We start from the raw sequence: 24,509 nt of genomic DNA on the forward strand, positions 1-24,509 counted from the left end.
ATAGGATATTAAACGTGACGGATACGGATCGGATATCGGACGAATATGAATATTTTTCATAATTACTTTGTTGGTTACAAAACATCTATTATATTATTAAAATATTAGTCACTAATTACGTTATGATGTTATATTATTCATCAAAATATATATCTATATACAATTTAATTAATTATTGGTACAATATGCAATTTAATAATATATAACACATTTGTTATGGTTTAAAAGTGTAAACAGTCGGATATAGATAGTTAAAAGTCTTACTATATTTTTATCCGTTATAATTTTTCAGATACGGATACGGATCAGCTAATTTAAATAATTTTTCAGATTCGGATCCGGATAAAATCGGATAATATCCAATCCGTTTACACCCCTAGTACGGGTCCAAAAACACTACGAACTTGGCGGTGGTGCATTAATGCTTTTCTTTCGTATAAAGCAAAAAATCATTAAGAAGTTTTCATTAATTAGGGCAAGAAAGCAGTACAAGGTTCTTCTCTTATTGCCAAATTTGTTTAGTTAAGACTTAAACCTCATCCATAGCGACGATATCCGCACCAGCAGCCAAGGAGGCGACACGCCCTTGAATGACATCTCTTGTACCATCAAAGAGAGATCCGGGAGAAGATTCTCGCTGACGTCAACCAGATAATCATAAGCTACGATCGTACGGACTAATTTAAAAGGAGAAACTAAGATAATAAATTACCCTAATAAATTAGATAATATTTTACAAATTAATTAAATTCATATGTTTATTGTTAATTGTTAAAAATATAAATAGCCCTACAATTCTTATACAATTTAAATATCACTTGATAAATTATAAAAAAAAATCGTTATCTTTAATCCTTTAAAAATACAAATCATTTAATGATTGATTAATTTATTTTTGATAGACATATACATCACGTCTTAGAATTTCAAACTTCAATGTCAATTTGAAAAATGTTTAGCTATTTCAAATTATAATATTCAGATATAGCTACAGATATCATTTCCGATGTTACTTTCGGTTGGCGACTGCCAAAATTCATCGTAAGGTATGCTCCCCAAAATTATTTGAGACGAAGCAGAGGGAGTGGGATGGTTGAAAAGATGTTCATTCGTCTTTGCATCGCGGTTCAGGTTACAGATCTTTAATTTTTTAAAAATATTACTGTCCGAAATTTATTGAATTTAAGGTTTTTTATATTAATATATTATCTTATTTTAAAAGTCTATTCGTTCTTCAATAATTTTGTTTTCAATGTGAAATACAGAAAAAAAAAATACTTGATAATAATGGTTACCAAAAAGCCGTGCATTTAAATCAGAAAGATGCCCAGCGCCTTCCTCAAACTACCGAGTTTAAATGCTGTCAATTTGTACGTTGTACAGCAACTTGTCCACCACTAAAAATTATCAATTTTTAAAATATTAATCAGAAAGGGATATTACATAATAAATTAAACCATATTTACCTAAGAAATAAACAGCTCCGACAGGGAACGGTCAACTACCATGATGTTCCAAGGTACAATAAACCATAAAAACTCCAGGAAAAAAGACTATTAATACCACTCAAATTTAAACAGATACAATCCACTAACTCCTGCAGACCAGTCCACTTTGCTGGACCACAATCCTACCAGTCACGATTTGAACAGAAGTGAACCTCATCAACCAATTGCTACAATTCTATGCATTAGCTGGAATGCATCGCAGTCTCTGCTAGGTATTCAAAAAAAAAAGCTGGAATGCATCACTACAATCCTACCATCCCCAATTTACCAGATGTCAACCTCATCAACCAATAACCAATTGTCGCAGTCATGTACATTTGCTGGACCGCGGTCCTACTGCCCTCATTTTAAACAGGAAAAACCTGACCTACCAATTTAGCCTCACAAATACAAAATCTTCGAAAAACTTCTCATCTTCTTTCAAGTTAACAAACTAACAATCGCTGCATAAAAAAGAAGTTAAATATAAACAACATAAGAACTCTTCAATTACTTCAACTATAAAGTAGATAAGACCACAAAAAATTAGAGAAACTATCTTTCAGTTTTTACAGGATTAGCATGATCAAGAAGGATGTACTTTAAGAGCTAGCACCGGCATCCTCTGACATAGCATCAAGTGTGGTGCTGTTGCTCTTCTCCGGTGTAGTGACCTCGGTACTGGCATTGACCTTCGGCATAGCAGTAGCTGATGCGCCAGTTCCAGCTTTGGTCTCTTCTATGTTGCGGGCTGTCGTCATTTTGTGCAAAGGATCTTGAGTTTGCACATGATCCCTAGGTCTCCCTGATCTCATGGCTTGTAGAATCTGAAGCCGATAATCAGTTTCTGGTCGCCGACAGACTTTTCTAAGTGGCACTATTTCCTGTAGAGTTTAACAACTGTCGCTTAATAAATTTGCTAGCAAAATAAGTGACGCGAGTGTCAGTAACAAAACTCCAAATCCTCAAAATAATATGTATTGCATATAAAATATACAAAATACCTATCTGTTCACAGAAACAATTCAAGATAAATCACTTGATTCCCTATTTGGTAGCTAATATATATATACTTTTGGTCCCAAGCTTTCAAAAAATGTGCCTTTTTGTCCTGACATATATATTTCTGAAGAGACATTCAAATGGTTGTAGGACAATTTACAGACAAACCTTAACCCACTAAAACCAGTATTACACATCAAGGTAGATCAGAATTTTTTATAAATTTTACTAAAAGGAATGGTGCACAGTGGAACAAATAACGGTACCTATCATTATAGTTTTCCATGTACAAGATAAAACAATTTTTCAAGTACAAACAACGGAATGTTGAAACTCACTCATGCAATTTACTCAACAAAAGAGAACCAGAAAGAAAATGAAAGAAATAACCTCTGAGTTATCATGGTCATAACGGACGAGGAACCTACATCGACACCCACGAACATCATGTCTGCGCCTCTGCGCATCAAGCACATGGGCATCAAAATACAGAGCCTGTTCCTTGCCCTCCTGGAAACAGAGGATGAGATCACCAGGAAGCACTGCCACACACTCGGCTGACTCACATGGAAGAGACCGCTGCCGCACACACTTTGACACAATTACCCATTCATCCTCTTCCATCCCGAATCCTGAGAACCTGACTCTCACTTCCTGCACAACATTCACATTCTAGCTTGTCTCGCATTCAAAAATGAACAGACACTGGTAAAAGTAGGCTATATTTTATATTTGAGACTTGAAAAGAATATTAAAGAAAACTTACTGGATCACCTGTGTCAAATGACCTATGTGAAAGAAATGCTGACACATCATACCTGAAGCATATTAAAAAGATTTCTTAATAGTCAAATAAAAGACGAGATATTATGAACCAAAGAAAGACTATGGACTACCAAGCACCGTCTCGAGCTGACTTGGCTTCAAATTCCATCTGACTGCCCCCGGTTGCAGCTAAACCTGCAAATCAGTCAGAGGAAAATTATACATAATCCTTTTTTAGCTATGTTACTCAAGTACACATAATAAGCTAACGTAACCACACCACTTGCACCTATGATAAGCATCACACACGACTACACAAGCAACAAAAAATTAGTCAAAATGAGATGTGAGATAGGAGAGTGGAACAACCCCAAGTTCATATAAGGAAGATTCCACACCGATGCGAGATCAGAATGAGGTTCTTCTGAAGAGAAAGAGGAAGACCCAGAAATACGTACACTATAGCCGGAGCCACCATTAAATTCTAATTTAAAATCTAGACAGATACCAGATGCAGTCGACACGGACACTGGGATACACTTCTCCTGTCATTTCCGTAGCAGCAGATAACATAAAAAGGCAACTCCTTGATGAGCGCTTCTCGTATTACAGCTTTAAGAGGTCTAGGGTCTTAATAGCACTAGGAGGATTGTTCCGATTTTCATCAATTGTGGGACTAAGCAACCGACTGCTCTATTAGAAACCGGACTTGCATATTTTTCCTTCAATTGTTCTCTTCATGCCTTGTATTAATTTGCATTTAATACATTTCCAAAAGACAACATTGTTTTATTATATTAATTTTACATTTTTATTATTTCGAGATGAAATTTTCATTTTGTCAAAAATAAAATTTATACATAAAAAGAAAATTGTAATAAATATAATATATTTTACAAAGAAAAAGTTCCCAAATCCCATGATTTTAAAAACTTCCAATTGCTATATCCGTATTGCATTAAACATTATGTGTGTATTTGTATCAATTGCACATAGGGGAAAGTGAAGAAGGAAAAAACCTGAGGTTGGGGCAGCAACAATGGGGGAACTGCTTGCAAAGGAGATAGATTCCTCCGGTTGAAATTGTACAGCCATTGGAATGGGGATAGGGGATGCACTCGGCCTACTTGCTGGCTTTCCTCCTGATGCCTTTGCTCTGTGTGCATGCCTTCGATTCTGAAACCAGTTCCAAACCTACACCGCAAAAACCCATCATAATTTCATAATATTACTGGATCAATACTCACATCACCATCGGTCAGGTTTGAATTGTTACCTGCTTGGGCTGCACAGCAACCTTTCCAGATCTTTCTGCAGATGAACTTCAAGGCAGACAAATCTCTGGTTATTTCAAGTAGAAGATAATGAAAAAAAAGGATTTGGTAAAATGGTATCAGGCATGTACCTAAACTTCTCGGCAAGGGCACTCATGACATCGCGCGGAGGTATTGCATTGTTGGCTTCCTGTAAGCATGATTCCATCTCCAGGACCTTAACAAGCATGTAAAAATAATTAGTAATTTCATCACTTTCTTGAACATAATTCATGAAAGATGACAAGATGTAGAATATTTCCAAAAGTAACTGATCTCTCACTATAACAAGGATCTTTCAAGTCAGTGAAAATCTTTCTTTTTGCACTCTTCCAATAATTATTCAAGCTTAATTTTAAACAAAGAAAATAATTTGCATAAATGAGCAAAACCCACTATTATATATTATCTAAAATACTATCATTTTGGGAAGTACAAAAATGTTGGTATAATTAAAGGGCTAAAAATGGAATGGATATTGCCACTCAAATTGGCATATCTATAACTGCATGATTATCCATAATAAATTATGAAAACAGATACAAATAAGCATATAAATAATTGATAGTCCCTTAAAAACATGCAGGGACATCCAAATTTCTTTCAAAATATCTTAAATCCTATTTTTTTTCTCTTCATTTTTGTTGGAAGACTCTCATCTTTGTACACTTATTATATATTTTGAAGATTAAATAGTCTCAAGTTTATTATCCATTTTGTAATTCAAAAATTATATGTTATTAATTTAAAGTACTAATTTTTGCTGTATTTGCATGTTGTTAGTAATGTTATCCATAAAATATCCTATAGTGAGGCTACAGTACTATGCCTAGCCTGCATCGGTCTTTACTATGGATCCAAATTTTCATTTTCAAAGCTCAAATAGTCAAATAGTCAATCCTAACCGCTCAACATTATCTCCAAATGAATATGTACTTGGAGGCCAAATTTTACATTTTTTTAGAACCTTTTTACTTTTTTTTTTAATAAGTAGAAAATCACTACTTGTACGATGGTCCAGAATTTTCATATCAAGCAATTACCTATCTAAAAGAATAGTAAAAAAAATTCTAAAAAATGTAAAATTTGACATCCAAGTACATTTTCATATGGAGATCATATTGAGCGGTTCGGGTCAATTGTTTGGACTTTGAAAATGGAGATGTGGATCCATAGTACGGACCGTTTTGCGCTATGCATAGTACTGTAGCATCACTCAATATCCTATCAATTATCTGATTCATACATACTAGCATTTACAACTGTATTTTACATTTTGACATCAGTGTCAATATCCTTTAACAAATCCAATCAAAGAAATGCCGACAACGATATGGTTTAGCATTATCCACTCTTAGTTTTATTATCCTTCATAATGATGACTCTAATAGTAACATGTAGTGCAGTAGATGAGCCGAGCCAAGTAGGGAAAGCTTGAACTCGACTCAGAGAATGAGCCGAGCCAGCTCGTTCATGCTGTGAGCCGCGCATAGATCAAAAAATTTCATTAATTTGGTGATGTGAGCAGCACACAGACCACGAGCTGGAAAATAATTTATTCTTCTTGCAACGAGCTTCATCTTATTATGGTGAACACAGAGAGATAGTAAAACAGTTGGAAAAAAGCTACATATTCTTCTGCAACAAGCTGAGCAACCAGCCGAGCAGCTTGAACTCGCTCATGATAAGTTGAACCAGAATTGAGCGAGCGAATTATGAGCTTTTCCAAGTTGATCTCGAACGAGTCACGAGCTACGAGTTTTTTTGCCAGTCGTAGCAACATGGCCGCTTAATAATTGTTTTATTACTAGAGTCACACTCCATCTGAGGTTGCAATCATGTTATAAACACTATATGGCAGGGCCCATGCTTTACTTTCTGCACGGGTCAGGTGCAATTTTCCATATAAAATATTACCCAAATGTCAAAAACACACAGCCAATGCAAATTCTATTTCTTAGTAGATTACGGGTTTATAGTTTGGGAGATATTAGAAATAAGAGGTTGAGTAATAATTCGTAGGATATAGTAATGCATACTGCGAAGTGACAGGCTAAAATGCAAAATGCTGTTCAAAGAAGCTTTATTTACCTCCATTATTCTTATTTCCAATTATTTATTCATAAAAATCCAAGTATGAGAGCATTACAAGTTCCATTATACAACAAAAAGAAAAAAAAAATTGCAAGAACGCTACTCCAAAATCAGCAACCCTAAGTAGCCTACAAGGTAGGATCAACCTTAATTAACGAAATTAGTGCGTAAGTCTTGATCGAATTATTGAACTGTGAAGTATAGGAAGGATAAAAACCACGACTGAAATCATAGACAAAATACAGGACCTAAAAAAGAAAAAAAGATGCGGTCGGAGCATTAGAAAGATTAAATTAAAACCTCATTTTGAGTGAAGCGAAACGCTGGACCGCCGCTCTGCGGAGGCCGACCCATTATCTCCCCACCTCTCGCTCTCGCTCTCGCTCGATGAGGATTAAGCTTCCGACCAGGGAAAAGCTGAATTGAAAGGGGCAAAGAGGGAATCCGGGGAGAAGCTGTTATGGGAAGGCCTGAAAGAAAGAAGAGAAAATTGGGCCGGGCTAATCCTCTCTATTATTGGGCCACTGTGTCTCTTTGTAATTTAGTTCTGATCCAAACTAGAATTTGGGCCTTTAGGCCTTTGGGCCTTCTTTCTCTTGTAAAACTAATGGCTAGTAGCTACGACTACAAGTACCGCCGAAATTCCGAATGTATGTACTACTGTTCTAGGTTATAGAAGGCACTATGAATTACGATGTGTTGTTTAATATGTTGATAAGGGGAGAGGATCTGTAAAAAGTAGTAATTAGAGATCTTCGATATCTAAAGAAGTACTTGGAGAGTTTTTTCTTTTTTTTTTTAAATCATTCGCAGAAATTGCAAGTCATAAAAAGAAATCGAACTCTCGACTTTTAAATAACTGCAACAGTTTTAGAACTTTTTTTCTAACCAACCGGGCTACCGCCCCTTTCTCGGGTGGCCACCACTTGTCGTTGGCTTCATTTCAGAATACATTTTTTTACCATTTTTTTTTTCCTTTTGCTTGAACTATGTCGTACTATTAAATTGGATGGTCAATTGTTTTTTATGGCCAATATAAATATTGTTATATAAGTGTGAGTGAGGCTACGGTACTATATATCTATATGTATAGCATATAAAGGTTGGTACTTACGTCCATATATTTATTTTTCCGAAATTTTTACTAATACTTAAAAAAATTATAAAATTACAAAATCTACTCAATTTTTCGGAATAATTCGAAATCTGCCCTTTTGGAGACTAATTAACCGGACAAAGTCCCTCTTTCCGGTTATTTAGCCACCGGATCCGGAAATTAGTCCGGTAACTCTAAATAACCGGTTTCAAGAAGTACAACCGTTCAACATAATTGTCATATGAAAATGTAATTGGTGACCAAAGTTAACATTATTTTTAGAATATTTTATTATTTTTAGATGCGTACGTAAAAAATTACATATTTTGAATGGTCTAACCTTTAAATCAAGTGATTTTTATTTATTTAAAAAGTTAATAAAAAATGTTCGAAGAATTTAAATTTGGTCTCGTTCCACATGATTAATTGTCATTTTATTTTAAAAATACTCACTACTACAAAAATGGTCATTGTACACTGCACATTGTACACGGATTTGACAATTTTATATAAAAACCGTGTAGAAATTGTAATTATTTGGAAGCCCGAAATATCTATGGGATCTCTACACGGATATTTATTAAATAATCAGTGTAGAAAGCCTTGAGAGAGCTACATGGATATTTATTAAAGTACCGTGTAGAAAGATAAGAATTGTACACGGATGTTTTTTAAAATAACAGTATAGAAAGCTTGATAGAGCAACACGGACCTTTATATAAAGAGCCGTATAGAAATGTAGAAATTGTACAGGGTTTTATGTTTAAATAATAGTGTAGAAAACCTTGAGAGAGCTACACGGACATTTAATAAAGAGCCATGTAGAAATGTTATTTTAGAGTTTTGGTTATATAAAAGGTCTTCTCCTTCCAGCGTCGTTTTGATCAATTAACACTCTCTCTCTTTGTTTTGAATGTTGGTCTGATTTCTGCGCATAAGGAGGCCGTATCTGAGATCTTTGAAAGTGAGAAGTAAAGAAAACGCCTAAGGTCTCCATCATCAGATCTGAGGAAAACCGTTGAAGATCAGTACTAATGCTTCTGCCTAAAGATGTTTGCACTTCAGAACTGTAAGATTTAAATTACTTTGTTATTTTATTTTGGATTTACGGATTCTGGATTGCTTGTATTTTTTAATTGCAAAACATGTCATGAATTATTACGACTATCATTTGATATCAGAGCAATCATAAATTCATATAATATGCAATAATTTTTTTTTTACGAAATTGATTTTCAGTGGTTCGTATAAAAGTTATACAAATTCAATTAATTTTATGTATAAATATTTTCTTATAATTTAGAACGAAAATTTTAACTGAGAATTTTTATTCTCTATTATGTATGCACATATATGTTGATGAATGTCATTTGGAGATGCAATATGTTGGAGATCTTTAACCAAGAGACATCATGTCATAGATCACATGCATACTCTTTTTTGATATGTTAGATCTAATACGCCTTAGTTTGTATGAAATTTCGGTCCAAACTAGATCATAACCAAGCATTTTGGCAATTTGGGCCAAAGCTTGATCATGTGGTTACTAAGTGGTAAGGATATAACTTTTATATAAACATTGTATTGGATCCTGAGGAGTATATGTTATGTTTTATCACATGAGATTGCATGTACAAAAGACTTTGTATATATATATGTTGCATGAATTGTAATCTTCTACCTTTTCTTGTTACTAACTAACACCAAATTATAATTGTAGTATGGACCAAAGCAAAAGTGTTACACCAAGGAGCAGATCGACAATGTCAGATGTATGTGGGCAAGGTGGTTTCAATTTAAATTTTGTAATGCTCAATATGGATTTGTATAATTTTGTATAATTTAGTGTACATAAATTATTTATAATGTTGTATAGTTTTGGAATTATGAGTTTAAAAGGCCTATGTTTAATGTTTCTCTGTTTTGGAATTACAATTTTAAATGACTAGCAAAATTGGAGGCTAACCAGCCAAAAAAAAGAAAAAAAAGGGAAAAAAAGACAATTCTACACAGACATTTAACTAAAGTCCGTGTAGAAATGTATTTAAACATTAAAAAAAAATTGGAAAAAAAAAAATTCTACACGGACATTTAACTAAAGTCCGTGTAGAAAGATATTTAAACATAAAAAAAAATAAGAGAGCTACACGGACATTTAGCTAAATATCCGTGTAGAAAGAGTAATCGTACACGGACATTTAGCTAAATGTCCGTGTAGAAAGAGTAATCGTACACGGCTGTTTATGTAATAATCCGTGTAGCTTAGTAATTTTGAGAGCGACCCTGGCAAGCGTTTGTACACAGTTGTTTATGTAATAATCCGTGTAGCTTTCGATAATCGCACACGGGTAAATATCCGTGTGTAAATATTCAGGGATTTCTACACCCTCGCATTCAACACGGTAGGAAATCCGTATAGCTCTTCTGTTTATGTCCGTGTACAATCACTTATTCTGTAGTAGTGACTGTAATGCAAGTAACTTCTCATAGTATAATTATATCTAGTTTTAATTTAAAAAGAAAAGAAATGTAAAACAATTTTGAAAAGTGCATGCTACTTCAGAAAAAAAAATCTAGTTTGTAAAAGATAAAGACAATCAGTTTAGTGGCATGCATGTAGTCATCTTTTGTCCACATGTTTTGCTTCTTTGTGAAGATACCAAATTTTCTCCATTTAAAAAGCTCAAAGCTTCAAGGCTGCAAATAGCAACCTGTTAGTAATTGCTGTAGCGAGACGTAGTACCCAGATATCATTCATCGTGGTCTATGCAATTTATAAAATGTTTTCTTATGAAAAAAATAAATGACAATATAAAAAAAAAAGTTTCCTTTTTTTTTTTACCGTTAACGTTGTAATTGTATGTTTTCGCGTGTATAAGAAAATGAGGATCTAAACTTGACACCTGGTGTTGTGAAAATTGTATTCTTATATAAATAAATTACTGCCAACATATATTTGACTCAACAGAGAAAAGAAGAGATTATAAATTAAAAAATTATTCCTTCTCTCTCTACTTTTCTTTTATCAAAACCTCTTGTTCTATGATCTACGTACATCTCTGACCTAAAATTCATATTGTTAAAAAAAATACTACATGTGGAGCCACCTCCATTCGAGTTAACAAGATCAAACTAATTCAAACTTGGATATATAGAGCGCGAGTTCTACACGAACTCAATTATTAACTTCTTATATTTATTTTTCATATCATATCATATCATATATATATAAAAAAAGTGATGGGCTATGGTACATTGCAATATATAGCCTTCTTGTACATTAAACTATAAATTACATGATTCAAAGTCCAAATAACCGATCCAAACCGTTCATCTTGTTGTCCATATTAATATGTATTTGGAGGCCAAATTTTCCATTTTTTGAAATTTTTTTAGATTTATTGAAAATCGCTATTTTCAGACAAATCTGGAACATAAAAAAAAGTGATTTTCAATAAATCTAAAAAAATAGTAAAAAAATTCAAAAAAAATGTAAAATTTGGTCTCCAAACACATATTAATATGGACAACAAGATGAATGGTTTGGATCGGTTATTTGGACTTTGAATCACATGATTTATAGTGTAATGTACAAAGAAGGATATACCACTACTACAAAAATGGTCATTGTACACTGCACATTGTACACGGATTTGACAATTTTACGTAAAAACCGTGGAGAAATTGTAATTTTTTGGGTGCCCGGAATATCTGCGAAATCTCTACACGGTTTTTTATTAAAGAATCGGTGTAGAAAGCCTTGAGAGAGCTACACGGACGTTTATTAGGGAATGTACACGGCTTATTGTCTAAATAACAGTGTAGAAAGCCTTGATAGAGCTACACGGATATTTAATTAAAGAACCGTGAAGAAATGACCAACTTGTACACGGATGTCTGTTTAAATAACAGTGTACAAAGCTTGAGAGAGCTACACGGATATTTAATTAAAGAACCGTGAAGAAATGTCCAACTTGTACACGGATGTTTGTTTAAATAACAGTGTAGAAAGCTTGAGAGAGCTGCACGGACGTTTAATAAAAAGCCGTGTAGAAAGGTTATTTTAGGGTTTTGGTAAGGGCGCGCCTTTTCGAGCACCAAGTTGGTTATATAAAAGGCCTTCTCCTTCCAGCGCCGTTTTGATCAATTCTCTCTCTCTCTGTAATCTGATTATTTACAGAGGGGGTAATATGAAGATCATGTTTTAATAAAGAAAGAGCTGATCGAATAAAGAGTTGGGATGAAGACCTTCAAAAAAAATGGAAGAGGAGGGATGAATGACCTTCAGAGCCAGACGAAGTGTCAGATGAAGAGTCCAATGAAGAGTCGGACGACTCTTCATTCGACTCTTCATCCGACTCTGAAGGTTGTTCATCCACCTCTTCTCTTTTTTTTGAAGGTCCTTCATCCAACTTTTTATTTTCAGCTAGCTCTTTCTTTATTAAAATATGTATCTTCATATTACCCTCTGTAAACCCTACTGGCACCAAAAGGAAAGAATCACCCACTTGTAAACTAAAAATATCCATTAACGACTGGAAGAGGGGATCCCCTCTTCCAGTCCTTAATGGAAATTTTAGTTTACATATGAATCTTTATTGAACTCTTTCTTTATTAGAACATATTGATCAATCTGTACTCTCCCTCTCGCAGTTAACAATTGGGCGGAAATTTAGGTTTATCAATTATTTCGGATCGCAAATCTATAAAGATGAGCTACTGTTTTTGGAGCTCATAAGATGACCAGTCCGATATAATTGATAACCTACATCTCGAATTCCCATGCGAATTGCTTCATTTCCCCAATTAATTGGTCTGATTTGTGCGCTAAAGTTTTTTTGGAGGATAATTTCAGAGCCGGATAGTCGGATGAAGGACCAGAGCCAGGTGGGGAGTCGGACGAGATCGTCTTCATCTGACTCTCCATCCGATTCTGAGGGTCCTTCATATATCCACCTCTTCCAGTCCTTGATAGAATTTTTTAGTTTATATGGATTTAACTTTTGTAATTAATGCTCAATAAGAATTTGTAATTTTTGTATAAATTAATGTACATGAATTTTTTGTTCAAATTGCTATATATGTTTTGGAATTCAGGATTTTAAATGTCTTCCTCTTTTTTGGAAATTGTTTGTTTTGCTATCTGAAAAACATAAAAAAAAAACCAAAAAAAAATACAATGCTAAACGGACATTTAATAAAGAGCCGTGTAGAAAGGTAGAATTAAAAAAGGTTGTTTCTTTTAATTAAAAAGAGTTAAAAAATAATTATACACGGCTGTTTATATAAAAGTCCGTGTAGCTCTCTCGACTTTCTACACGGCTTTATAGATAAATGTCCGTGTAGAAAGGTTTAGGGTTACAAAAAGGCCTTCTTCCAGCGCCGTTTTGATCAATTACTCTCTCTCTCTCTCTGTTGGTCTGATTTCTGCGCAGAAGGATCGAGACCGAAGCTGAGATCTTTGAAGTTAATTTGCATTTCTCCTCTCTATCTTGCTAGGGTTAGTCTTCCTCTTTTCTCTCGCTAATTTTCTGGTACTTATTATTGCTTAATTATTTAGGTCAATTATTTATTAATGCATGCATGCTTGATCTGTTAAGGTAATGTAAATAATTAGTGTATTGTGGTCCAATAACCGACCTATTGATGCTTTTGGGTCCATGCCCGTTCAAAATTAATCTAATAGGGATTAATTTTGGATAGTCCCCCGTTTGGGACTGCTCTTTGAATATTGTGTCTCATTTAGGATGTGAACACATTAATTAGCGGGATTTAATTAGTGTTTGAGAAAAATTCGTCAGCATTTCTCCTTATTGCTCCTACGAGTATGTGGTTTACGCATACTTGGGGAGTTAAGGGGAAATGCTGTCGAATTTTTCTTAAACACTAATTAAATCCCGCTAATTAATGTGTTCACATATGAGGCATAATATTCAAGGAGTGGGTTACGATTGTAAACCGGCCCGTTTGTAAGCCAAGAATTTGTAACAATGTATGTTGCTCGACCACCATGACTAATTGGAATCATTATTTTAATTTAATTTACAGATGGATCGAAGTTGGATGTACGAATTGCGACGTGATACTGCAGAATATTTGGCTCGCGTTGATGAGTTCATAAAATGTGCCGAGAGTTATAGAGCGAAGACAAAGGATAACGACATCTTGTGTCCTTGTAGAGATTGTAGCAATTTTAAAAGATTTGGGGACTTGGAAGAAATTAGAGCTCATTTGATTTGTCGGGGATTTCAGAAGAGATATACGTGTTGGTTTATGCATGGTGAGAAAATTGGGGAATGTAGTGCTACCAATAGAAATTTTGTTTTGGAAGACAATGTTGATATTAATGTAGAAGTTGATGATAATTTTGAGCTTCATTCCAACGATGATTTTGAGAATGTCGAAAATTTTGATAATCTACTTGAACTTAATTACAACGAGGATGATTGTGTGAATATTGATGAAAATGCAGAATACGATTTTATTGAAAAACTAGAAGACATGTTACGTGATGTGGAAGATGAAATTAGTGATAAAAATTATAAAAAATTTCAGTATATGTCTAATGAATCCAAAAGGCCGTTATATCCCGGGTGTACCAAATTTTCAAAACTGTCAGCTGTGTTGAAATTGTTGAACTTAAAAGCAGACAATGGTTGGAGCGACAAGAGTTTCACGTCCTTATTAGAGCTCTTACGAGAAATGCTCCCAGATAACAACGAGTTACCCTGTACAATATATCAGGCGAAGAAGTTGATCTGTCCAATGGGCTTGAAGGTCGAAAAAATACATGCCTGTCCGAATGACTGTGTATTGTACCGTGGAGAGTACGAGGCCATGCATGTTTGTCCTAAATGCGGTGTTTCACGGTACAGACGTAAGAACCAGGACACTGACGATGGTAACGATGAAGGAAACAAGGGTCGGGCTCCGGCTAAGTCGGTGTGGTATTTTCCGATAATACCGAGATTCAAACGGTTATTTGCAAATCCCAAAGATGCGAAATTATTGCGTTGGCATGAAGACGAGCGCAAAAGGGACGGTAAACTAAGACACCCAGCTGATTCTCCTCAGTGGAGAAACATTGATAGAGATTTCACAGAATTTGGTGGCGAATCAAGAAACCTTAGGCTAGGGTTGAGCACAGACGGAATGAGTCCGTTTGGAAGCATGAGCAGTCGGCACAGTACTTGGCCAGTTCTTATATGCATTTACAATCTTCCTCCTTGGTTGTGCATGAAACGCAGGTATATAATGATGTCATTACTAATCCAAGGACCCAGACAACCCGGAAATGACATAGATGTATATCTCGCACCATTAATTGAGGACCTCCAAAAATTGTGGAGGGATGGCGTCCGGGTGTGGGATGCGTACGGTAAAGAGCAATTTGAGCTGCGGGCCATGGTATTTTGCACCATAAATGATTTTCCCGCGTACGGAAATTTATCGGGCTATAGTACTAAAGGAGCAAAAGCGTGCCCTATCTGTGAAGATGACACGCAGGTGCTGAAGAAAGAATTCAACGGGAACACTGAGCTTGGAGTGGCACGTCGTCCGTTAGACGGGAATGGTGTCTTCCTGCTGGTTAAAAATCTTAAAGTTGTTTTCGGAAAATGTGCCAAAGCACCACCGAAAAATATTTGGAAAAAGAAGTCCATATTTTGGGAGCTACCGTACTGGGAATATTTAGAAGTGAGACACTGCCTAGATGTCATGCATATTGAGAAAAATGTCTGCGACAGTTTGATCGGCACATTGTTGAATATTCCGGGGAAGACTAAAGACGGTATCAATGCTCGAAAAGACATGGTGGAAATGAAAATAAGACCCAAGCTTGCACCGCAGGATAAAGGGAAGCAAAAGGCATACCTACCTCCCGCAATGTGCACAATGTCGAAGACCGAGAAAACAAGCTTCTGTAAATGCCTTCATAGTATTAAAGTCCCATTAGGGTATTCTTCGAATATTAAGAAGCTTGTGTCCATGAAGGACATGAAATTGATTGGTCCGAAATCCCACGACTGTCATGTTTTAATGACACATATGATTCCTGTTGCAATCCGAGGAATTTTACCAAAGCCCGTTCGGCAAGCCATCACGAAGCTTTGTTTTTTCTTCAATGCAATTAATTCCAAAGTGATAGACCCGCTAAAATTGGACTCTCTGCAAAAGGAGGTCGTCGTTACTCTTTGCCATCTTGAGATGTATTTTCCGCCATCTTTTTTCGATGTTATGGTTCACCTTGTTGTTCACCTTGTGAGGGAAATTAAGATTTGTGGTCCCGTGTTCCTGCGGTATATGTATCCATTCGAGAGATTCATGGGTATTTTGAAAAGTTACGTAAGGAACCGACATCGGCCCGAAGGTAGCATCGTAGAAGGATATTCCACGGAAGAGGTGATTGAGTTTTGCACCAACTACATGACCGGTGTTGGTCCTATTGGCGTTCCAACATCTCGATACGAGGGAAGGCTCCAAGGAGTAGGGACTATTGGGTTGAAAGCCATACTTGCTGATAGAGATGAACTGTTAAAGGCACATTTTATTGTACTACAGCACATGGCAGATGTCACTCCCTATATAGATGAGCACATGGCAATCCTTCGACAACAGAACTACACGAGAAGTCAGAAGTGGATTACTGACGAGCATAACCGTTGTTTCATAGGATGGCTGAAAGAAAGAGTGAAGTCACACTCCGAAATGTCGCCCGTAAGTGAAACGGTTAGATGGCTGGGCCAAGGACCCCAAATGGTTGTTAGAACATTCCAAGGATACGAGATTAATGGATATACATTTTACACTAAATTACAAAGTGATAAGAGCACCATGCAAAATAGTGGGGTGACGTTGGTGGCGACGTCTCAAGAATTCAGTAGATCAGGGGATGCTCGGCCTGTAATGGCATCAAAGTCATATTACGGTGTTATTGAAGAAATTTGGGAGCTCGTTTACAATGCTCACCTCAGCATTCCCTTGTTTCGGTGTCAATGGGTCGAAGACCGTGGCGTTAAAGTTGATAACGACGGGTTCACAATGGTAGATTTTAACAGAGTCGGGTATGTTGATGATCCGTTCATACTCGCCAAGCAAGCAACCCAAGTCTTTTATGTCACTGACCCGAGTGATGCTAGGTGGAGCATCGTCTTACCCGGAAAAAGAAGGATTGTTGGGATAGAAAACGTAATCGACGAAGAAGAGTACGACCAGTTCGATGAGATACCTCCATTTTGTGCCGATGTGCAAGCTGAGATAGCAACAACTACTGAAGAACAAGACGAAGCAAATTACATGAGATTTGACCACAGTGAAGGACTATGGGAAAATGTTCAAACAGTGGAAAAAAAGAAAAAAAGGAAAAAAAAAACCAATGTATAATATTTATTTCGTTTAACCGTGAACAATTTCATATTTATATTCCAGAAAAAAACAATTTATAATATTTATTTCTTTTATAATATTTCAGAGATGAATAGCCGAATAGATAAGCATAGTTTATTTGCATTACTGATGAGATCTTTGGATGACTGTAAACCGATCGATAATATTTTACTGTGTTTTTGTATTTTACATTTTATTTGTTTATTTATTCCTTTTAAATATAAATTTTATGAATATAGATATCTGATAAGCAGAACCGATGGTGAGAGAATCCATCGAACAGCCCCCTTTTCCCTTAAGAAGAGTTTTAATGACAAATTGCTTTTCTACACGGACATGTAGTTAAATGTCCGTGTAGCTCTCTTTTAGCTATGTATTTCTTTTTTTGAATATTTTAAAATGTTTAAAAACCTTTCTAAATGTTCGCAGCCATTTTGCATTTATCCTTAAGTTTTTACATTTATTATTTAAACTGGAAAAGGAAACTACGCTCCATATTATGAAATTTTGCATTTATTCTTACTATTTAATATGGTTTTGTATGATCTGTTGTTCAATATTATGATTTCGTATCATTGTTTATATGTAGTGTTTTTTTTCTAGTTGACATATTAAGTGCATCATTTAAGAATAAAAAAATAAAGGCAACTTATTATTTATGTAAGTACCAACAAAAATCCGTTTAGAAAGGTTTTCCACACGGACCTTTAATCCGTTTGGAAAACCTTTCTAAACGGATTTTTAATTAAAACTCCGTGTAGAAAGGTTTTTCACACGGACTTTTAACTACAAATCCGTGTAGAAAGGTATTCCACACGGACTTTTAGCCCTACTCTTTATTAATTAGTTTTTACTCTTTTACATGTATTAATTATGAGCAGGCTTTTGCATCGTTGGAACTTATGACTATTAAATAAAAGAAAATTGAAAGGGCACCATATTCATTCCCTAACCCTTTAGTAATTAGAGCCATATTTATTGACCAAAACTATTAGAAAGAATCGTACACGGACGTTTAATCAAACGTCCGTGTAGAAATAGTTATTTTAATTAAGACGTCCGTTATGCATGAATCTTGTAAAATGTTGCATTTATTTTGAAGCGCGGAATTCGAATAGTTGCCTTTCTATGTAATTATCTGAGAAGACGATCAAAACAACTTCATAATTCTATATAATCCGAGAAACTCCATTACAAAACAATCTGAATTGTACATTTCTTTTGAACTTAATTACTTCTTTAATTTGTTCCCAGGAAAAATGGATCCCTACTCATCCGATGACTCACAAAATAACAGTGACTACTCAAACTCTAACGATTCAAATAGTTCTGAGAGTGAGTTCTTCCAGCAAACTGAAGGTTCAGACTCAGACGACTCACAAAACGACTTACCCACTGGAGGCATACAGTGCACAGTGTGCCAAGAGGTCGGAAAATATGAGTGGTTGTTCCATTGCAACCACTGTCAAGACTCATACCACCCGTTATGCGTCTGCTCAAATACTTACCAAGGCAGCAGAGATTCGAGATACAATTCATGGATCTGCCCTAGGTGCGAGAACGATGACCAAGAAGAAGAAGATGATGACGAAGACGACGATGAAGAAGAAGAGGAGGGAGAGGAAGAGGAGGAAGAGGAAGAGGCTGCTGAAGAAGATGATGAGGAGGAAGGAGAAGAGGAAGACGAGGAGAAGAGAAGGGCGAGGAAGAAGCAGAAAAAAAATGAAGAAGATCAAGAAAGCAATAAAGACAAAAAAGATGAATCTTCAAATAAAACCAAGAAATAGATTATTTTTATTTTTAATATTAAATAATTTATATTTCATTTGTCTATATTTTAATTGTTTATATTTTGTCTGTTTATATTTTATGAATCTTTACTTAAATATTAATATAAATATGAGATTATTAATATAAAGGTATTTTAACACTTCAATTGAATATCCATGTAGAAAGGTATTTTAACACTTTAATTTAACACGTTAATTTATATCTATAACATATTAACATTATTAATTATTTAGATAGCATCATTTATTTAACAAAAAAGAAAAATTTATAGAAAACAAAATGTTGATTAAATTAAACAAAATATATTACATCAAAAAGGATCCTGGCTAATACATCATATAACACAAAAAAAACTGATTAAACAAAATACAGAAGAAGAAAACAAAAAAAGATAGCTAAATTAATGAAACATGCCTTCATAAAGGCCCTGGCGCGACCCCGGCCTCCTCCTAATCCAGGGGCTCTTTGGCCTGATCCAGCGATCGCCCCTCCTTATGTACGGCTTTGGTGGTGGATGCCCCCTTGGACTTCGGCGTGGCACATTTGAAGGCGGCCACGGCCATGTCCTCCTGTAGTTGGGAGGAGGCCTGAGATAGCCAGGAGGGACTTCGAAACCGGGGGGGAGTTCGAAATTAACATCAACCTCTTCGGGCGGGACGTAGCCGGAGGGCAATGGCCACGGCACATTTGAGGGGTGAGCACTGCCGGCCGGAGGGACTTCGGCCATTTCTACTTGCAAATAAAATTTATATAAATATCTTGATCGAACTAGTTTCATATAGAATTTTGAAGAGCCGTTTCGTCTTCTAAGAATTTTAAATTAATAAATATTTGCACACGGATGTTTAATGAAATATCCGTGGAGACATTCTCTATCATTTCTAAACGGTTTTTTACTTAAACATCCGTGTAGAAAGTTAAAAGATTTGCTATTTAAACTGAAAATGTGCTTTTTAAATAATTATCTAATGGAAGTCGGAACGACGTCGCTTCAAACTCTGAAATTTTATTATTTATAAATATTTGAGTTTAGATGCAAATTAAGTTTAAAAATTTAAAATAAAAATAAAAATATGTCTTTACATTTCGAACTTCCCAAGGCGCGAATTTGTTTCCGCGAACGCATAGAATTTATACACGGATTATTAATGAAATAACCGTCTAGAAATGTCTTCCTTCACGGATGTTTAATTAAATATCCGTGTATAAATGGTTTGCGCGAAATAAAATGCGCGCTGGGTCGGCCTGGTCACTTTCTTTTCAAAATCCCTTCGTCTCCTCTTAACCCTAAACCCACGCGTCTCCTCCTCTCTCTTTCCGTGGTTCCTCTCTCTTGGTGCTGCCACTGTTGGTGTTTCGCTCTGTCCTCCTGTAGTTGGTGAACCTCTAAGCTCCTCTCGCTCGCTCGGTAGATTGTAGAAAGAACGATGACACATTCAGGTGAGGATAATGTAGAGAATGTAGCTGTGATGGATAATGTAGAAGGAGAGAATGTAGCTGTCATGGAAGAAGAGGTCTCGCAGGCTCGGCCTGAAAAAAGGAAAAGAGGTCCGACAATGTGCAAGAAGATCACTGAGCAGAAGGAAATATTGCCAATCGAATTCCACAAGAACGGCTGTGCGACGGGTGATAATCGGGCAAAGTACTCAAATTTTTGCGCCTCCACGGTGAAGAAACATGCATCTATCCTGGTCGAGCGCTGGGATCAGTTTGATCAAAAGAAGGACAAGGACCAATGGTGGAACATTGTGAAGGTAAAGTACCTAACAATTCTAATTTTTTTTTTGGAGTAGATGAACTTACATGCAGTAGTTTCGTTGTCAATCAGGACCAGTGGAACATCGTGGACGACCCAAAAGACAAGATAAAGGGAGTGTCTTTGAAGATAATGAATGAAGCTTGGAAGCAATTCAAGAGCAGGTTGAAAACACTTTACATGGATCAAGGGAAAGATCCGTTGCCAGTGTATCCTTGGCTGACACAAGAGGTGTGGGAGGAGTTCCAAGCTTTGAAGAAAACAGAAGAATTCAAGGTATGTAAATTTAGGTAACTCATTAGAGCATCTCCAACAGTGATTGCTTATGGATTGCTTATGCTGATGCGTCAATTGTTTCTGTAATTGCTGGGTTGTACGGCTATTGCTTATTTAGCAATTGTTGGAATTAATTTCATAACCGCACAAATTAGCAATTAATTTCAATTGCTGGATTGGAGATGCTCTTAGTTTTTGTTCTTTCTCAATCTGTACCCATCTTCCTTAAGTAATGGATTTACTTTGATGTTCGAAGGAAAAAAGTGAGAAGGGCAGGAAGATCGCCAAAATGAACAAGTACCCGCACAAATTAGGGTCAGGTGGTTACGAGGGTAAGTCGAAAGAATGGGCAAAAGTTATTTTGAAAAACCAACAGTCTGACTCACCCGTGGTTAAGATAAAAAATCCTAGGGGCCAAGATTGGCTCATGGGAAGATCTGAGGTAACCCTTGAGGGGCGGATAGTACTCCCAAAAGACGTGGAGCCCGTTGCTCATAAAATGGTAAGAGCCTTTTGTTATAACTGTGTCATTCAAACAAAATCATAACTCTGTGTACATTACTTAGTGTTTTGTTATAACCAATTTTTTAATTAACAGTTGGAGGTGGAGGAGGTCAATTCTGGTGCCCGGACTGTCGCAAGTCAAGAAGATTCCTTGTCCTTGGCGCTCCCGAATCCAGAACACACCGGTCGAGTTAGGGGCAGAGGGGTCTACACGGGCTGGAAGGAGGAATTCAATGGAGCAAAACCCCGGAGAAGACCTCGTGCCAAGGTCAACAAAGACGAGATGGAATCAAGGTTGGCACAGGTGCGCCAGGAGGTACGCGAGGAGCTTTCAATGGAGTACAACCAGAAGCTGGCTGAGCTGGAATCAAGGATGGTGAACCAAATGCACCAAATTAGGCAGCCATCCGAGGACCGACCTCCCGTTTCTCCGGGAATTCGGCGAAGCAGTCAGGCATCCGGGACCGAAGTGATAGGCGGCTTGGACAATCTAAAGGTAACCACTACTTGTTCATAATCGAAAGGTATTGTTGATTCTCGCGGTTAATTCGCTAGACAATATTATTTCATTCTAAAGACAACTAATTGCTGATAATTATTGCAGGAGGCCACAGCATGCAACCTTGTCATGTATTTCGGTACTACTCCTCTGACCATTGCTAAGGGCACTGTATATCCTCCTGCAGCCGGTGATCAGTTGAGGCCCAACTATCTCCGCGTAGCGATTGAGAAGATCACGCAGGATTGGGCTGTGAGAATACCTTTTCCTGTCCCTGTCGATGAAATGGTGGTGCTTGATGATGCCCGCTATTCGACAGTCCAATGGCCGAAAAATCAAATTATTTTGGACAATGTACGTAAACTCCAAATTAATGGGATATCTTATTCAAATCATTCTTTTCAAATACTTGAAAAAGACATATACAACATTTGATACAGATACGAAGAGGTGAGACAATCAATGAGGATGAAGCGTTGTCACCGGTACGGGACATGGAATTATACTTGGTGTCTGTTGCGCCAGAAGTGCCTGATGCGCCAGTGGATGCGCCAGTAGATGCGCCAGTGGATGCGCCAGTAGATGCGCCAGTGGATGCGCCACTAGACCGTACGGGGCTCACAGCAGAAGAGGTTAGCCGTTTGCCTGGTCAGTTGCAGACTCTCCACGCCCACTTGATCAAGGCACCCAAGGACATGACGGCTGTTACCTTCAGTGTCCCCCCCGGTATGTTTCTACACGATGGCAGGGAGGTCGTGCTGCCTTTCACAGAATTCAACGACTTTCTACAGGGCGCCTCGTCAAGCGATAAATGGCTCGATGTGGGAGTCATCACCGTTTTCCTCATGTTAGTGACCAATCAATTATTTATATCATGTGTATAGCACTCAAATATATATACTCTAATGTAAAATGATGATTTTTCAGGTTCCTAGTCCATAAATGCCGTGAGACCGCATCGAAAGGTAAGGTGAACTTGTGTGCACTTTTGGACCCCGGCAGAATTAATGGAAACATGTTGGAATGGTATGAGGATGATTGTGTCGACTACTTGCGTAAAGCGATGCATCATGCTCGTGGGGATCAAAAGAAATTTCTTCTCCTACCATACCACCAAAAGTAGGTTACTTGTAACCCTTAATTGTTTATATTTTCAGTTAAACAATTACACAATGAACCATAGCAAACAGTTGTGTCACCATTACATGCTGAAATATATATGTCACTAATTTTATGCTAAAGTACTACAATTCTTCTCCCCCCACAGCTCCCACTGGTGTTTGTTGGTGATTGTGCCACTTGAAAATACGATTTATGTCATGGATTCAAGGCGGCCCGACAAATCCATCACCACTCAGCAGTCTAAAAGAGTCATGACTGTTATAATTAAGTAAGTTATCTAAATATCACTTGGTTTGATTTTTTTTTTTTATAATTGTGGAATTGCTAATTACAGTCACTCAATTTTGTAAGGGTTTTTCGGCAATATCTTAAAGAGGGTGGAGTGCAGAGCACGGGTAAGAGCAGAAATAAAATGAATGGGCTCTGGAAGGAGGTGAGCACACTATAATTTTATAATTTCATATTTTTGGGTTCAAAAATTTATTGTCATTCTGACATAGGCTGCTGAATGTAAATATCAGTGCCCGCAACAGATTGGCGGTTGGGAGTGCGGTTATTACACGATGATTTTTATGTTTCACTTTGTTGAGAGCATACAATTCAAATGGCCAGCATATCCGGTATGTAATTCATATGTTTTGCCTTGACTTGTCCATACAATTAATATTGATTTCCTCTAAACTTGTTTTATTAGTTGCATTGTTATAATTGCAATAATTTATTTCTATAAAGCAAAACAGAGATGTAGTTGCCGTATTTTTGTAACTTGCATGTTTCGAATTTTTTGTAGTATTCACCAGATTCAAAGAGTTACTCCAAGGAGCAGTTAGATCACTTTAGATGTATGTGGGCAGATTTTTTTATAAAAGAATTTTGTAAACCAGAATATGGATTTGTATGATCTTTGTATAATTCAGTGTACATGAATTTTGTATTAATTTTTTATATAATTTGGAAATTTCGAAAATTTACCGGTTTTGGTATTCTTATTTTGGAAATTCTCTGTTCTGGAATTGATCTGATTTTAAATGGCTGGCAAAACTGGAGGCTAGCCAAAAAAAAGCAAAATTTAAAAAAAAAAAAGTAGTTCAATTATACACGGACATTTTAAAATTTATCCGTGTACAAAGGTTTTTCCAAATTAAAAAAATAAAGAAGAAAATTAATACATAAAATTATATATTAAAAAAATATTAAAAAATAAGAGAGCTACACGGATATTTAATTATACATCCGTGTACAAAGATCATTCAATATAAAAAAATATTAAAAAATAAGAGGGGTACACGGATTTTAATTATACATCCGTGTAGAAAGGTGTTTCCACATTAAAAAAATAAAGAAGAAAATTAATACATAAAATAATATATTTAAAAAATATTAAAAAATAAGAGAGCTACACGGATATTTAATTATACAT

At 36.2% G+C, this 24,509-nt stretch overlaps 2 protein-coding genes across 5 annotated transcripts; one reads left to right on the top strand and one right to left on the bottom strand.

The window, feature by feature from the left end:
* Positions 1 to 1,909: 1,909 nt before the first annotated feature.
* LOC144558168 (protein SAWADEE HOMEODOMAIN HOMOLOG 2-like) lies at positions 1,910 to 7,126 on the bottom strand. 4 transcript variants are annotated; one of them, XM_078306933.1, is made up of 9 exons: positions 6,962 to 7,126; positions 4,660 to 4,745; positions 4,531 to 4,576; positions 4,274 to 4,448; positions 3,386 to 3,449; positions 3,256 to 3,307; positions 2,880 to 3,143; positions 2,061 to 2,371; positions 1,910 to 1,951 (listed from the first exon to the last, which is right to left on the bottom strand). In XM_078306933.1, the coding sequence occupies exons 1-8, from the start codon at positions 7,013 to 7,015 to the stop codon at positions 2,090 to 2,092; spliced, it is 1,023 nt and encodes a 340-aa protein (XP_078163059.1). In that variant the 5' UTR covers positions 7,016 to 7,126; the 3' UTR covers positions 1,910 to 1,951; positions 2,061 to 2,089. The 4 variants fall into 4 exon arrangements, with proteins under 4 accessions (XP_078163059.1, XP_078163057.1, XP_078163058.1 ...); XM_078306931.1 differs by having other exon boundaries at positions 2,880 to 3,161; XM_078306932.1 differs by having other exon boundaries at positions 1,910 to 2,371.
* Positions 7,127 to 14,315: 7,189 nt separating this feature from the next.
* LOC144558041 (uncharacterized) lies at positions 14,316 to 19,507 on the top strand. The gene is made up of 3 exons (XM_078306749.1): positions 14,316 to 17,067; positions 18,396 to 18,693; positions 19,357 to 19,507. Exons 1-3 carry the CDS (start codon positions 14,316 to 14,318, stop codon positions 19,505 to 19,507), a joined length of 3,201 nt encoding a protein of 1,066 aa, XP_078162875.1.
* The last annotated feature ends 5,002 nt before the right edge of the window (positions 19,508 to 24,509 follow it).

The sequence above is a fragment of the Carex rostrata genome, chromosome 8, assembly GCF_964058835.1.
Source record: "Carex rostrata chromosome 8, lpCarRost1.2, whole genome shotgun sequence".
NCBI classification, from domain to species: Eukaryota; Viridiplantae; Streptophyta; class Magnoliopsida; order Poales; family Cyperaceae; genus Carex; species Carex rostrata.